Raw genomic sequence first — 16,913 nt, forward strand, 5'->3', positions numbered from 1 at the left:
GCCGAGCTAATTTGGAACAAGAGGCAGCACACACCCTGCACTGGTCGCCACGCAAACCTTCAATTAACCTAAAATGCTTGTTTTTGGAATGTTTCAAGGGTCCCAAAGAAAACTCACATCAGCAGAGGGAGGACATGCATACTCCATTCAGGTATGCAGAGATTCAAATGCCAACAGCTGTGAGGTGGATGTGCTTTCAGGTCAAGCGAGGTAAAATTTAAAAGGGAATAGCAGGTTATATCTTTTCATAATGAGGAGTTATGAAAATAATATTTAAATGAATGCTAATGAAAACTAGAATATGCACAACTACTTAGTTAATGAAAACGTCAACCTTAGATTTTTTCCTTCAGGATCTTTTAAAAATGTACAAAAAAAAAAAGAAAATTTCACTGTCATAAAATCTACTGAAGTGGCTATAAAAAGAAATATTTTTCCCTTTCTAAAAAATAACGGCATGACAAAATCTATTTATTCATTAAACATCTTACCATGCAATAAAAAAAAAAAAGAAATTATTAATAAAATGACATGGGCCACAATTACAGGGATGTAATATATAGTTTAAAGAAGCCGCAGAATAACCGCTCTGAATTTGTGAGACTTGCCTCTCTGGCTGCTGCTGCTGCTGGTGAGCCTCACGGGGGGCGCTGTTGCAGCCAAACCCAACCTCTGACAGGGCATTCAAAGTCGATGCAGACGGAAAAGTTTAATTTCCACGATCCCTCGCGATACACTGACCAGCGGTAGATCTCTGGGTGGTCTCCCAACCTTCTGACTTGGTAATTGTTTTGGGTCCAATTTTAAATCCATTTGCCTGTGTTGATCTATTTGATTGTTAACGCGAAGCTAACAAGCGCTTGTGTCCTCCCTCATTCAAGTGATCAAATTCTTTTTGATGGCTTTCCCAAATGCGTGACAGGCGAGCAGAAAAGGAAAAACCATCGATACACTGCACAGAGTCAATGCATTGAGTTTAGAAAGAATGCAAACATGGAACAGTATGTCACCTCCTCGCTACATTTGTAGGAAGTGGTGTTTCTTAGTTTTAAGCACCTCAATTGCAAATTGTGTCGAACTGTCAGAGGACGAGCGCTGACAACAAAACAGCTGCTCCGATGACGTCACACCATCTAATTCGAGTCCGTAAATTACCAATCGATTATTAATTTGCAATGCCCAATCGAACAGTGAGCAATTTACGACTCATTCGTGCACAGTACTAGGGAAGGTGGTGGTGGGGTCGTTCTTGATGATCCCCAGACGTCTTCTCTCTGCGGGCCGGCCTAGGGCCAACACACCTGTAAGTGTGTATTTTGCCTGGTTGTGTGAGTGCACTCCATGGAGTGGGGTGGGGGACTCGCCAAGATAAAGAGGAGTTGATAGTGTGAGAGAGGAGGGAGAGTGGGAGTGGAGGAGAGAGAGAGAGAGAGAGAGAGAGAGAGAGAGAGAGAGAGAGAGAGAGAGAGAGAGAGAGAGAGAGAGAGAGAGAGAGAGAGAGAGAGAGAGAGAGACGGGAGGAGAGCTCCGTCTCTCCCGGTGCACTTGGCAGTCTTGTTGCGGGCTGCTGTGCTGTTGCTGTCGTGGCGTGGCTGGTCGCGCCAGGCTGGGGAACTTCACCACACTGGAGCCCAGAGTCCCACTCTCTCACCTGCGCAGTTCGGAGCTGCCATGGGTCTCTCGCCTGGATTTACTGTCCTAATCGTTCTATCGGCCTTTCTGCTGCACACCAGCGGCCTTTACATCGCCAGTAGCGTTGGTACGTACGTACAGCGGCGCGGGGGGAAACGTGGCCGGTGTTTACATTGTTGTCTGTCCCATCGGCTCATCTCTCTCTCTCTACACATGGAAACTCCCCCGGTGGAGCACAGAAGCTCTAACGCGGGCGTGCTTGTTTGCTTTGAGCCATGCAATTTTTGCAAACAACTTCTGCGTGTCCTGCTTGCGGCGCTTAATTGCGGAGACTTTAGAAAGGTCCCCGGGCGGCGTGTTGATTTTTTCCTCGGGCCATCTAAAGCATCGTTACACGAGCGGATTTAGCAGAGGGGGGAAAACACAACTCTTAGATGATGTGCACCGCATCTATCGATTTGTCACAGGACTCTGGAGTCGGATGTCAGCATATTGATTACACTATTATCAAATCATTCTCCAACACGGGGTGGTGAAAATATTGTTGTGCGTGCTTAGTGTATTGCCTTCCTGCAAACTTTTTTAAAGACTGTACATGTTGAAGATTGACAGTCAAAGCAAGGGCACCTGAGGATCACTTGAAATGCTGCTGCTGCTGCTTGCGTGTGCTTCTTGTGTATGTGGGCAAGCGTTTGTGTTTGTGGGGCATCCCCCAAAACTTGCATGTCACAGTCACGTGGTAAATGAAAACATTGCCCAATGCAAAAAAATGTACACGTTAATAGTGCTTGTCTCGCTCATGGTTACGATGCAGCAATGAATATTCATTATGTGTTGACGAGAATACCACCCAATAATGGAATTGTGGATTTTGCTTTATTTATTTTTTTCCCCTATCTGTGGGGCTTTTAGAAATATCTTTTCTCATCTTAAGATGCCTGACAGCGAGAAAGCTGTGCGAGAGAGCTGCAGTTAGCACCTCGGTCTCACACTGGCATCCCTGTTGATGGTGGAAGGGCACAGAAGGTGTCAGGAGCGCAGTGCGCTCTGCTGAGGCTGCCTTTTCCAAACATGTAGCCTGCCTCCCTGCACGAGTTTGCCTCCGGGTTTATAAGGCTGTGACTCTGTGTGTGTGTGTCTGTGTGTGTGCGTGCGTGCGTGCGTGCACGTGTGTGTGTGTTTGTGTGTGTGTGTGTGTGTGTGTGTGTGTGTAAGGCCTGCACCTTTCATTCCCTTTATTAATTATTGCTCACCATTTGACACATCTTGGATGGAAGAAAGCATTCCTCAGCATGCTTGACATTTCTTTAATCCCTTATTTTCCCTCCCATTTCTTTCTTTTCCCATGTCAACCTGCTCTCCTGTTTATGCACCTTTTTCTTTTTTTGGGTCTTCTCATCTGTCATGATCAATCTGGTCTTTCCATGTGCATTGTGACTCCCTCAATCACACGCTCACCTCTTTGCCCCTGTGTCCTTCTCTCAGACTCCCTGCAGCATGTCCTGGGGGAGTATGGACTGGTGAGGCCGATGAGTGTGGATGCGGAGGGCCACTTCCTGTCGCATGCTGTCTCGGCAGCCCGTATAGCAGGAGGGCAGCCCCGTAGGCGCCAGAAGAGGGAGGTAGGAGGAGGCAATGAAGAGTGGGAAGGACCGAGAGGAGCAGGCGAAGACCGAGAGCCGGCGGCCCGCCGGGAAAGGCTCTACTACAACGTCACCGTCTTCGGCCGAGAGTTCCACCTGCGCCTGCGCCACAACGCCAGGCTGGTGGCCCCCGGAGCAAAGATGGAGTGGCGCGACGACAACGATAGCACGCAGCACTTTGAGACGCTGCAAGACGACTGCTTGTATGTGGGTGACATCACAGACACGCCAGGAGCCACCGTAGCAATCAGCAACTGCGATGGCTTGGTGAGTACTTGGCCTCTTGCTATTTTAATGGTGTGTTTACGGGATGGAAAAATCAGGATATGTGTTCTTGATCCTGTCACTGTTACCAAGGTGTCATTCTGCTGCTCTGCACACTTGATCTTCCTGAAAGTAAAACAACCAATCACAGCAGTAGACAATTAAGCTTCCTTCATAATATTTACAGGTCACTGGGATGGATTTTTTTTCCTGGCTGCTTCCTGGCAGGCGTTTGGAGGTTTGCCAATGAATTGAAAGTTGGCTATTAGGGTCTGAACGAATCATATGAAGATTCAGTTTAATATTTTATATATATATATATATATATATATATATATATATATATATATATATATATATATATATATATATATATATATATATATATATATATATATATATGTATATATATATATATATGTATGTATGTATGTATGTATGTATGGATGGATGGAGCCTCGGTTTTCGACCACAATTCGTTCCAGAAGGCTGTTCGGGAAGTGAATTGTTCGAATTACGAATCATGTTTCCCATTACAAATAATTGAAACAAATTTAATCCGTTCCAAGCAAAAAAAAATAATACCTTTTTTAAGCATTTTTTCATTTGCGCATTTTTGTCCAATCGTGCAACTGCAGCGCACCGCCGAACGCGCAACCGTAGCGCGTCGCTGATCGCGCAACTGCACCGCGCTGGTTGCATTATTGTGACAGAGCCGTCGCTGAAATTTAGAAAATATTTTTAAAGTCCTAATGTACTTTCCAAAATTTAAATGGACCTCAGTGCGCAGGGCAAAGCAAAGCAATGCGACAGTGAGCGCCTGGCGCGCTGCGGTTGCGCGATCGGACCCTGCGCACTAATGTCCACTTAAATTTTGGAAAGTACATCAGGACTTTAAAAATATTTTCTAAATTTCAGCGACGGCTCTGTCACAATAATGCGACCAGCGCGGTGCAGTTGCGCGGTCGGCGTCGCGCTACGGTTGCGCGATCGGACAAAAATGTGCAAATGAAAAAATGCTTAAAAAAGGCGTTTTTATTTTCCTTGGAACAGATTAAAGTTTTTTCCATTATTTGTAATGGGAAAACATGATTCGGAATTCGAACGATTCACTTCTCGAACAGCCTTCTGGAACGGATTGTGTGTGTGTTTGTGTGTGTGTGTGTGTGTGTGTGTGTATATATGTACAATTGTACCCACTTGCTCTTTTTGTGCAATGCATTTCAATTGGCCTCAATTATACACTAATTTTCTTTATTTGCGAGTCCCTATCCCTCGTGAAGAGCAAGGCTCCGCTGTTTGTGTATACATTGAATTATCACCAATCACCACTAAATGGCAGACATAGCTTAGTTGTGCTTGCCTTATACTGCCTTATACTATAACATGAGGAGGCCTAATAATTGTTGACTGATTTTGACTGATATGCACGACAAATGTAGCACATCAATAATATTAAAATCTTGTGTGAGTTGAATTTTGTGTGGGAAAAAAATGCATGAAACAAGTTCTTAATGCTCAACGTTGGTTTGATTTTCAGCAGTTTTGTGCCATCCAAAAAAGACCACTGACAAAAACAATTAGCAATATGTGGTTATTTTCTTGTTTGCTCTTGAATAGTGGAGCTTTTATAGTAGGTACATCATTTGAGAACTCCATCATGAAAAATTAAATATCAAGAGTTTGTATTTTGCACAGATTTATATAATAATACTGATAACACATTTCATTTGTAATGCACTTTATAATTTAGAGAAATTTCTACGTGCTATTTTGTCCATATATTTGCAATACATCTGGTTTGGAACTGTGTCCCAAAATAACACTGATTAAAAAAAAAAAAAAAAAAAAAAAGTGATAATCTCATAGATGGGTGCTGAGTTTTGATTGGCACTGTCAGAAAGGTGTTATTTAATAATGTTTATTCTTACCATTGTAGTTTTGTCCACTGAGTGGTTATACAGTAGGTGCCATGTAATGTGTTGAGTCAATATGAGATCATGAGGAGAAGATCCCCTTAGCGGGAGACTGCTTATTAGTCAGTCAGACCAGCCCACCACTAGAGCTGAGCAGAGGCAACTGGATCCGTTTAGGACTGAGGACGCTGGGGAGTGAGCGAGCAAGCATCTGAGGGAGCAGGCAGGGAGCCAGGACAACACAGACCTGACATGCCCATTCAGCATGACACCAGCCAGCGGCAGCTCATTGCCGCTGCTTGCTCCGGCCTGCCATCGCGGGGCCTTTCGGCAATTTGGAGGAAAGGCTACTGTCAAAGTGTGATCCGATTGGGATAACGGATGAGCTTGTCAAGCGGCTGACTGCCCCGCTTTGGCAAGAGACACGTTTGAAGCATAGTTCCACAATTGTTGGCCTGTCATCACCCATGCGTTTATCGCATATTGACAGCTCGGGCATCTTAAAAGCTTTGACACCACTTAAGACCATATTGAAACAAAATGTGATTACACTTAATAATAAATAGCTGCAAATAAGATTTTAAATGGACATACCTATCTCTACAAACCACAATGTTAAATTAACGACAAATTTTGTTGCTGTCATTTTTAAGGACGTTTAATCAAAGCTGCAGCTGCACTATCTACAGTATAACCCCAACTATCGCAATAATCCAGAGTGCTGTCCACTTGTGTTTAATTTGTTTCTCCCTGTCCCTGAGCAACTTATGTCATCACCCATTAGCCTCTGCAGGCATGCAAAGAAGTACCGCCAAACTGTGTCAACCAGATCTTGCTTTTTTTAAAACCCAGTATAGCCTCATAGCCGCCACTTGAACAACTGTGTCCCCTTATTCAGTGACCCTGAGTTTCCCTGCCCTGTTGGTTCAGGTCCAAAAGTTTCAGATGCAGAGCCGAGAAGGGCGCAAGGGAGAATCTTTGGACGGCTGAGTGACCCTGGAAGGGAATTGGATTCATACAACATGCAACTGTGATCAGCTGGGTTGGTTGTGAGGAGGCAAAACACTGTGCAGTATTGAAAATGGGCTGTGTGGGGCGAGCACATGTACTTTTAGTCTTTGATGTGCAGCATTAAAATTAAACTGTGGTTTGTGTACAAATGCAAAGCCATGGGTTGCAATTGCTAGAGGATACAGAAAATCCTTTGTGGCCACAAGGGAAGAGTATATCTTTGTGCGGTTTTAGGGGTGGGATTTAGTATTTAAATTGTGTGCTGCAATGTCTATGCTGTGGCTGGGTTAGAATATACAATATGATATTTGGAACATACTTTGTGGTTTGTCGTACCGCTTGCATTATATGATGACTTAAAACAAACCATGGCGGCTTTTTTTTTTAATGCAGATTCTGGCACAATCTATGTAAATTACTACTACTACTGAATAATAGCAATGATGGGCAGCACAGTGGATCACTGGTTAGCACGTCCACCTCAGTTCAGAGGTTCGATTCCGGCTCGGCCTTCCTGTGTGGAGTTTGCATGTTCTCCCCGTGCCTGCGTGGGTTTTCTCCCACATTTCCTCCCAAAAGACATGCATAGTAGCCCACTCCGAGTTGTCTGTAGGTGTGATTGTGAGTGTGAATGGTTGTTTGGCTATGTGGGCGATTGGTTGGCGACCTGATAAGAAGTTCGGATGATGAATGAATGATGATAAAAACTTGACAAAAACAACAAAAGGAATAAGCCCGTCACGAAGAACAGTAAATATTTTGAACCACGCCTAGCAATAGCAGTTGTCCAAAACAGGATTTTATGCTCCGTCTTAACCACACTCAGAAATTGTTGGACATGGAGAGACTGTATAGACCTGATCTTTCCACAAAAGTAGAAAATTAATCTGGGAGACCCTCTCGTCAATATAATTTTGCCAACTGCCATGCATCCACATATGTGTGTGCTACTGCTGCCACAACTCCTGAGATAATCATTGGGTTGTAGCAAATGATAGGGTAGCCACGTTAGCGTGGGAACAGGGGGTCATAAAGGTTGAGCTGAGGTGCATGAAAGCAGGCTGCAAATGAGGTTCAGCTGGGTGAGAAGGGGTCCTCATGTCTCATATGAAGTTCGGTACCTGTCATTCCTGAGCTTGAGACCTAATTTCCAGGGGGACGCACACCTGGATGTTTTACATCTTTGACAAACACCTTCAAGAACACACCTTCAGTAGTCACTGCTATAGAAAATATCAGGTGGACTGACATGTGATCACACTGTCAAAGCAACATTCCTCTGTCCCAGTTTCACTCTGCCAAATAAGGCATGCACAACATATTGTAATTGGTTGTGTGCCCTGCGATTGGCTGGCGACCAATTCAGAGTGTACCCCGCCCTCCGTCCAAAGAATGCTGAGACAGGCTCCAGCACGCCCGCAAGCCTCGTGAGGATAAGCGGTCCGGAAGATGAAATGAATGAAAAGAAAATATAACGCATGGTCAAACACTGTAGACAAGCTAACTAATAGCATCTATGTGGCAGTGTTTTAACAGATATTTAATCACAAATACTGCGGCAACACATATAGACAATGTAATTAACAATGCCAGCCATTTTCAGACTCTTCTCTACCACCCACGGGAACTTAAATGACATCAAATTGTCCATCGAGTGTTAGTTTTCTGTAATAAATTTCAATAGGGATAGATGATTTGAGATATGAGTATTTTCAGTTTGGAGTGCTGTCACGCAGCCAATTCAACTTGTATTGTAAGACAGCATTGTATGTTTTCTGGATTGCATTTCTCACAAACATACAGTCATCCCAATATTGCTAGACAAATGAAGACAGATATTAAACAAAAAAATAGTGCTCAACTTTTTGAAGGATCATTGACAAGTTTCTCTTCCTCGTTCCTCTGCCAGTTGCAGCACTCTCCTAATGATGCTATAAAAACACAAAATGACAGTAGAGGGAAAAGCATGTAGCAGACAGTTTTTTTTTCTGGGCCCATCACCCACGGATTCAGTTTAAAAGACAGACTATGCAAGAGACGGTGTTCTTTTCTTGAGCAGTCTTTGTCTATTTTCAGCTGCAACATTGTTCTTGAAGCAAATCATAAGTGGCACAAAGGGTCAAAGTTATCGCCCGCTTTCTCTCGATAAGTGTCAACGAGTGTCATAATATGGTGATTCATTGACCGATGTGTGCTTTACTCTGGTCGTCTGGCAAAAAAATCTTTCCGGTAGCTTTCAGTGGTTGAATGGTTGATTTATCTTCCCAAAAACCGTTCCAGCGATCGAAAGCATGCATAAAATATTTAAGGATGAAGTCCCGATCGATTCATGGTTGTCAATATAGATTCAAAAGCATATTCAGTTCACTTTCTTTAATCATGTGCTTGTCCTTGTAGTGAACATGCACACGCTGCCACTGGTAGCAGAGGCTTTAATCGTGTGTTGACAGAAGGTACGGCCAATCATAAAAATATGACAAGAATACGCAAAATGACAGTGTCACAGACTCTTATACCAGCCATGCTCCGGGAACACTCTCAGTCATTACCGCAGCATTAGGATTCAATTGACAAGACATCCTTTCGCTGAGCCAAGCCATCCATCCCTCCATCTATCCGGCAAGCCTGGCAGTTAAGGTCGGTCAAGCGTGGCGGCTCGCCGGGCCCCGCGGTGTGTTATTCCACCCCAGGTCGCATGATAAGCAGCTCTCAATTGTAATCAGCTCAACTTGAAATGATGACATCAATTACAGCACTGCGCGCACACGTTATTGACCCTAGACCTCCCGGCTGTCGGTCGTGTACGGGGCTGGGGTGGAGGAGTGAGTACTGCGCGGTGCTGAAGGGAGAGCCCGGTTTGGAGAGCGCGAGGCTGCCGAGGCATGACTGCGAGAGAGCGATTAGTGTTCTCGGTATCTGATTGCAGGTTCCACCCTGCAGTGTAGCTCACTCAAACACACAATTATTCAATCTGGAGCTATTATCAGACAGACAGAAACAGAGGAAGAGAGGGGGAGAGAGCTGGCCCATTCTGAGGAGCGCTGAATAGAGCTAAGGAGTGCTTTTACCAGAGCTGTGATTACTGCCGCTCACTCAGTGCACTTAACCAGCCCCCTCGCCTCCCTTTCCTCCGGCGCTCTGTCATTGAAAAAGTGATGGCTTAGATTGTCTGAGTGGGGGAAATAACAGGTTTCACTTGAGAAAATAAAACAGCGGAATCCCCATGATGATAGGGGGGAATACGTGTGATGTCATTTTAGTATGACACTGAAAAAGACCTTGTTTCAGATTTGGACAAGAATAGAACAGGGCTCAGGTATGGAATTGTAGTCTTTCCCACAGACACCGATCCGCCAGTCAGTCAATCACCCGGCCAGTCAAGTCAGTCCCTCAGGCTGCGGGGCCATGCAGGAGCTGATCGATGCTAGCCAACATCAGCGTTTCTCTTACTAATAGGGCCTGCAGCTGCAGAATCTTGCAAACATTCTCCCAGTCACACAATTGGTGTCCAACTCCCTTTTGACACTATTTTATCTCGCAGCCATCATCTTCTCAGAGCTTTGACTCCTTCCAATGTTTTCGTCCTCAGACACAAAACATTGAATGAACACGTTTGTTAATCCTGAAGGAGGGTGATGCGCAACACACACACCGTATAAGAAAGACAGAAGCATCATAAAGTGGACAATGGATGGTTGTTACTGTAGCAGGTCGCTCACTTCCTGGCTTTGTGAAGCTCAGCTCAGGCGCATCTCGGACAGATCATGGATATTTCATGTCAGCCAGTCACTTTTACTAGATAAGTGCATGCTTGAGTCCATTGCACTTAGAAAACAGCACCGCCAAGTCCAGTGTAATGAGTTATGTGTTGGTTTTGCCACGGGGCTTGAAGAGAAGCCTGGTTCACAATTGCACCTCCTCACAGAACCTCACACCTTCCTGCTTGCTTTGTTTTTCCTGCAAGAGCGAAACAATCAAATTCCGTCTTCTACTGTAATATGTTGTTGTTTTTTGATGCCAGTACACAAGGAACCGGAATATGCAATATATTATATAATGCGTCGTAATAACTGACTGTGGGGGTTGGAGTGAAGCAGCAGAAACAAAGAAATGCACCTCTTGTGCTTTGATGATGGTGAAACTGATCATCTGCCAGTGTATACAAACGCGTTTTAGCATTATGTAATCTGTTTTAACGACGGTTTGGCTATAGCGTATATTAAAGCAAAACAGATTAATTGATCAATATGAATTGCATCAATTATTTGGGATTGAAGTAATAGAGGCAAAATGATGCACACTACTTGGTTTTATTGTTAACAAAATAACTAAAACTGCAGTTGGAAAAAAAAAAAACATCTTTCCCAACAAAATAAAATAACACTGCTTTACAAAGCAACTAAAGCAAATTTTACTTTACATTTGTAAAACTAAAATTATAGCAAAAAATCCTATATTTTTGTCTTCACCAATTAATTGCATACATGAACTTTTGTTTTTTAAATGTATTTATTTTGTTATTTTGTACTGTGTAGCCTTTCTGAATAATAAGGGTCAACAGTTATTTGAGAGTTGTAGTTTACTTGACTTTATTCCCCATTTTTTAAGCGAGCACTCCTGAAATACACCATATTTAATATCATAATATTTAAAAATAAATGTAATTTTATTTTAATAAAATTAATAATTAACAATGATTAATAATTTGATTTTTTTTTTCATTTAAAATAAAACTCTCTCTCTCTCTCTCTCTCTCTCTCTCTCTCTCTCTCTCTCTCTCTCTCTCTCTCTCTCTCTCTCTCTCTCTCTCTCTCTCTCTCTCTCTCTAATTCTGCACTTTCCTTTTTCTAACACATTTTAACATCGAGACACAGACAAACTTGGTAGAAGAGACTTATTGTGGCGTTGCTCCACAATTCATCTTTAATCCGTTGCCTCACCACCTCCCTCCGCTCCTCCCAGCACCTTGGCCGTATTCTAGAGGCTCCAACCCACGCAGGAATACGCCACATGAGTCCCAGATGCGGCCCAATCAGGCAGAGTGGCACCACAGTGAGATGAGAGTGGAAGATGTGAGGGATGAGGAATGAGACACAATTGAAATGAGGCACACTGGAGAGGAAAGACTAATTGAGGAACAGGACAGAGCAGCCGTTCTCCATTATAATCTGTCGGGCGACAATAAATGCTGTCGTGTTCATGCTTTGCTTTTTCTCCTCTACGCACTGGGTGGGTGTGAGTCTGATGTGATCTGACAGAACCCCCTGTCTCTAGTTTTGTTTTATCCTGCTTGACAGCACGAATCCACCATCTACTTCCTTCTGTTTTTTTCTCCTCATCCCATGTATGTATTTTACACACTGGATGGGTGGTGGAAAATCTGCATGCATTTCTGTTCACTAAACGTGAATGTTAGAGTGTTGCTTACTCTCACTTTTTTGCAAGAACCACACGTGAGACAGTTTGGCCATGTTATGCCTGCAAGCGGACAAAGCCATCTGCACACTGTGTGGTACAGTAATGCTTGAAGGCAGTCTGACTTAGATCTCTTGCAAGGGCATATTTATTGAGAGAAAACAGGGAGGGGGTGAGAGTGGACAGGTTTGGTGAACCCCCGGCCTCTGGTCAAATCAGAGCAGGGGGTGTTTTACGACGTTGGGGGAAACAGAACAACTTTGATTGCTTCCTCTGCAGCTGATCAACCAGTGCAGCGGTCTTAGCACTTTGTTTCCGATGTGGGAACAGAAGAAGTCTGATTGTTCCCCTCAGCAACTGGTTAATCAATATATTCTACATTCCAACATAATCATACGATCAAGATCATTTGTCAACCTTAACAGTGAACACACCATGTAACTGGCAAAAAAAAAAAAAAAAAAAACATCCAAATGTTACGTATTCTGAAAAACAGGACAAAATATAAAGGCCATTTGTCTTTGTTAGATTATTTTTTTGGTTGTAACAAGGCTTCTTGGCATATACCATTGGAAAGCCTGTTTAATTAAATGGTGCCACATTTGTAAGGAATGTGCATTTGTGGGATTATGTTGGATGTGCAACTGCCAAATATTCTTTGCCAATGTCAAAGAGCCTATTTTGCGATTGTCATCGACTCTTGTTTTGAGCTTCTGCTACAATCGACGGACTCGTCCGATTTTGTGCGGGATCCCAAAATAATCATACGATCAAGATCATTTGTCAACCTTAACAGTGAACACACCATGTAACTGGCAAAAAAAAAAACCATCCAAATGTTACGTATTCTGAAAAACAGGACAAAATATAAAGGCCATTTGTCTTTGTTAGATTATTTTTTTGGTTGTAACAAGGCTTCTTGGCATATACCATTGGAAAGCCTGTTTAATTAAATGGTGCCACATTTGTAAGGAATGTGCATTTGTGGGATTACGTTGGATGTGCAACTGCCAAATATTCTTTGCCAATGTCAAAGAGCCTATTTTGCGATTGTCATCGACTCTTGTTTTGAGCTTCTGCTACAATCGACGGACTCGTCCGATTTTGTGCGGGATCCCAAAATCCTCACCAACCGCCTTAATCAGTGCTCTTCTTCCTCTTTCTTCCCCGATTCATCCAATCACCTTTGTCAAATTCGCACTTATCGACCGTAAGTGACCCGACCCTCCATTTAAAGGGTTAAACTCCCCTTTGACCCTGCTGCTGTTAACGCAGTCCTCCTAGGGAGACGAGAGTTTCCAGGTCGGGGCGGGGAAAGATTCGTCCGAGTCTAACCGCCTCTAAGATATCAATTCGGACAGAATTAATTTGTTCTTTTTAGGACGCCAATCCCTTTTACAGTCACTCTGAAACCGGTGCAGAGTAACCACTTGAGGCCCGGAATAAAGATGACCGCGCCCTTTTTACCAGCGGCTCCTTCCCCATTTTTGATTTGAAGCATTTGTTATCGCTCGGATGAATTTATCTGTCTTTGGTAAGACTGAAGGGATTCGTTGATTTACTAGAGCGCACTCGCCCTAGCTGAGCTCAAGATAACTACTTTGAACCAGATCTGACAATTCCTGATGGTAAGGATTAAAGCTGTCTTCACTTTAAAAATAATTGAACGGATTTAAAGAATGACTATGATAGGGAAATAAAGAAAATTTAAAGTTCTAATTACTGCATATAAAACCATGCTCAACATAGTTAATACGAAATAACCGATAACCGAATTAAGGATTAAGAAGAAATTTAATGAATAAGCAAGCAAAAGAATTACAAGTCGAGAAAAAAACAACACTCACCCGTCTCAGAACAAAAGAGGAAACAAAAGGTGTAAAATTCTATTTGGTTGAACAAGTCGAGTGATCGGCTCTCCTTTGTTCCAAAATCCGAATTCTGTTTAAAAAAGAAGGAAAGGTCTGGCCATGTGGAGCTTAGCCAACGCCGTAACATTGGCGCCTTCCCCTTTCTGCCCGAAGCGACTGTCTTCTCTGCCTTCCTCGAAGTTTAAAATTTGACAATGTCCAATTCGAAGCTTAAACTTTGCCAAAGTCCAATTCGAAGACTCTGGAAGTTCATTTTAGTAGATTTTGGTTCAATCTCAAAAAGAATGAAAAATCCATCTTCGTCTAAACAGCGTTCTTTACACCGGGCAGCGTCACGGCCATTGCCCTGACTAGGAAGAACCGCCTCGCTCTGTGTCAGGACAACATATTTATAGGCTTCTGGCATTACCTCATCGGAATATGTAGGTGAAAGGTCAGACTCCCTGCACCAGGTCATAAGAATATCTAGGTGAAAGGTCAGAATCTCAACACCAGGTCATAAGAATATCTAGGTGAAAGGTCAGAATCCCAGCACCAGGTCATAAGAATACCTAGGTGAAAGGTCAGAATCCTAGCACCAGGTCATACGAATATCTAGGTGAATATCTGGTCGATTCCAATAGTGTAACAAACAACCTCTTTTGTCTCCCCACAACTTAATACATTCATGTATCGATGGAACAGCAATGTTAAATACAGATTGGATAAAACATTGCAACATTAAAATCATATATATCTTGTCTAGTAAAGATCAATCTTCACACATAATCATACTTAGCCATAATAATGCGTTCTTCTAACTTAAACATTTATATTGATATTGGTCAAGCTGTTACATCTTAAAACTATGGCATAGCAAACTCATATTCCAAAATTGTGCATTGCTACGTGTTTGAACAGGTCGTGTCCTCCAATTGCTAACAATTTAATTTATTAGATTTGTTAGTTTCCATCAGGTCACCTCTATGTCAAGCTTTAACACCATCTCCTGGTGAAATTTTGGAATAGCCAATGTGCCTGGGCCAAATTCGATACCCAATTTTATACCATCTTGTACCACCATGCCACTTGACACCTTATATAGAATAACTCAACCAATCAGTGAAGAATGTTGATGGGGTGGGAGCTTTGCAGGCAGGAAAAGTTGACGTGAGGTGAAGGTTTAGAACCCTTTTCATTTCTTTTGAACTTTCTACGTTCCATCCCAGTGTATTGGCCGTAGTCCCAACTGATTCGCAAGCTGTTGTTGTCTATCTACTGATACGACTTGCGAGCCCAGTGTGCATTCGTAACCATATTGGATTAAACACTTGTTTCTGTTTAAAAAGACACACGCTGCATGGAAAAAATATCTTTTTTATCAGTATTGTTGTTGCTTTCAGTTTGACTTGCCGCAGTTGAAGAGTTAGCCATTTAATACATTTGCAAGGCGGACGATGTCATCATTGGCAAGAAAGACTTTTGGTCAAAATTGACATTGGTAAGAAGAATAAATAAGAATTTTGCAGATGGTGTGATGTAATACAAATGTGCCTTTCCCAGAAATGATGTCTTTCTGTTTCCACAAAATGATGGTAGTTTTGTTCATCTCTTTCAACTTTTTGCACTTCATCGTCTTGTGTGATTTTAACCAAAAGTAGCTTCTATTTGTGTGATACCTATGATGAGCAGTCATAAAAATGACTGATGTTTTCCAGAATAGACCTGAGTGTGTTCCACATGTGACCGTCCGTCTCTTCTCACATCGCTGGAGCTCATTCCTCAGCGTCTATGAGACCAGGGAATGGTTGAGATGGGGGCTGAGGTATAATTTGGTTACAGGAGGTAACTATGAGTTATGGCGGAGGGGAAGGCAGGCTTTTTGACACAGCCACGCGCTGGCTGATGTATAATGGCAATGCATGTGAGCTCCGAGAAAATAGCCTGCATGAACGACACGCGCACAGACGGACAACGTATACGTGAAGGCTTCTTTTAAACGTATTCAAGCAAACTTAACAATGATGTGTCGGACATTTCCCCATAAAAGTATTAGATGATGCGCAGGACAAAATTGCACAAAATCCCCTTTCAACAAAGAGCTTGAGTCATTTTCGCTCTCTTGCACTTTAAGTGGCTTTTGCTGAAGCCCGCTTGGCAGCAGAGCGCTCAAAGCGGAGGCGAAAAGGGTCTGATTTCCTCCGAGATGATGTGATTGTATTAAACTGTGGCCATTGACTTTGCTTCCAAGCCCCAGTAATTGGTGGCAATAGAGGAGCCTGGTGTTTCCCCTCTAGATGAAATCTCTGGTCCAACTCGAATGGATGGGAATTACAGTGTCCTCCTGCACGCTGGGTGCAGACGTGCGTGTGCGTGTCTCTGTGTGGAGCCAGAATATTTCTGAGGATGTTATGGGTGCACTAGCCCATATTTATTTGTTAGAAAGTGTAGGGATTCCCCAGTGATTGCCAGTTTGATAGCTCCTCTTTTATTTTTCTGTTGCCAAGTTTCCTCTAAGGACACGCAATATAAATCTATTTCTTCTCTATGTGTAGCAGAGTGTAGGCAGCATAGTGCCGAGGGGCTTTGGACTTTCTTGCCGGTCTGTGATCACTTATAGCGGCTGGTGCTGTTGCAAAGGCAACACGTCCATCTGATTTAATTGTCACATCCGGTTAGATTCTCCGCAAACTTAAACACACGGTTGTTGACATGTTATAAGACGACCGTAAATTCCAGACTATATGCCGCACCAGCTAAGGTACTCCCATGTTATTTGTTACTACACTGGCCAAGTGCAGCGACAATGCTCAGGTCACACATGGATCGCTGCGTCCTTTTCCAAAAAAAGAGATGTGTCCTTTTGTGATGTAAATGAGAGGGGCGATTCAAACTGGCAGTGAATAAAGTTGTGTTCACACCCTTAATGGCGCAAGCTGTCCTTTTTTTAAATACCCTCGTCTTGCACCGGTGTGCAAAATTACCAACACCCTGTCTATTCCTCCTCTACAGAGGCGCTAGACTTGTGCCAGTCACGAAAATAGAACCCAAAGTCTTTCACCTTAGCATGATTAAAATGATAACACTGGTCCTCACATTTTTACAAAGTTATTTTAGATCCAAGCTGCAAGTAAAGCTATGTATATGATTTTTTTTTTTACGCTGATTCCAAATCTGACATT

General features: G+C 43.0%; 1 protein-coding gene across 3 annotated transcripts in view; it reads left to right on the plus strand.

Moving 5' to 3' along the window:
• Positions 1-649: 649 nt before the first annotated feature.
• LOC125983042 (A disintegrin and metalloproteinase with thrombospondin motifs 2) overlaps positions 650-16,913 on the plus strand; it is an 85,468-nt gene continuing 69,204 nt past the window's right edge. Inside the window, exons 1-2 of one of the 3 annotated variants that reach the window (XM_068650306.1) lie at positions 650-782; positions 3,118-3,542. In XM_068650306.1, coding sequence (XP_068506407.1) covers positions 3,162-3,542 — 381 coding nt within the window. In that variant the 5' untranslated portion in view covers positions 650-782; positions 3,118-3,161. Of the gene's footprint in view, positions 783-1,510; positions 1,760-3,117; positions 3,543-16,913 lie in introns of those variants that run through there. The other 2 variants (XM_049743908.2, XM_049743915.2) reach the window with 2 other exon arrangements.

The sequence above is a fragment of the Syngnathus scovelli genome, chromosome 1 (genome assembly GCF_024217435.2).
Source record: "Syngnathus scovelli strain Florida chromosome 1, RoL_Ssco_1.2, whole genome shotgun sequence".
Taxonomy (NCBI): Eukaryota; Metazoa; Chordata; class Actinopteri; order Syngnathiformes; family Syngnathidae; genus Syngnathus; species Syngnathus scovelli.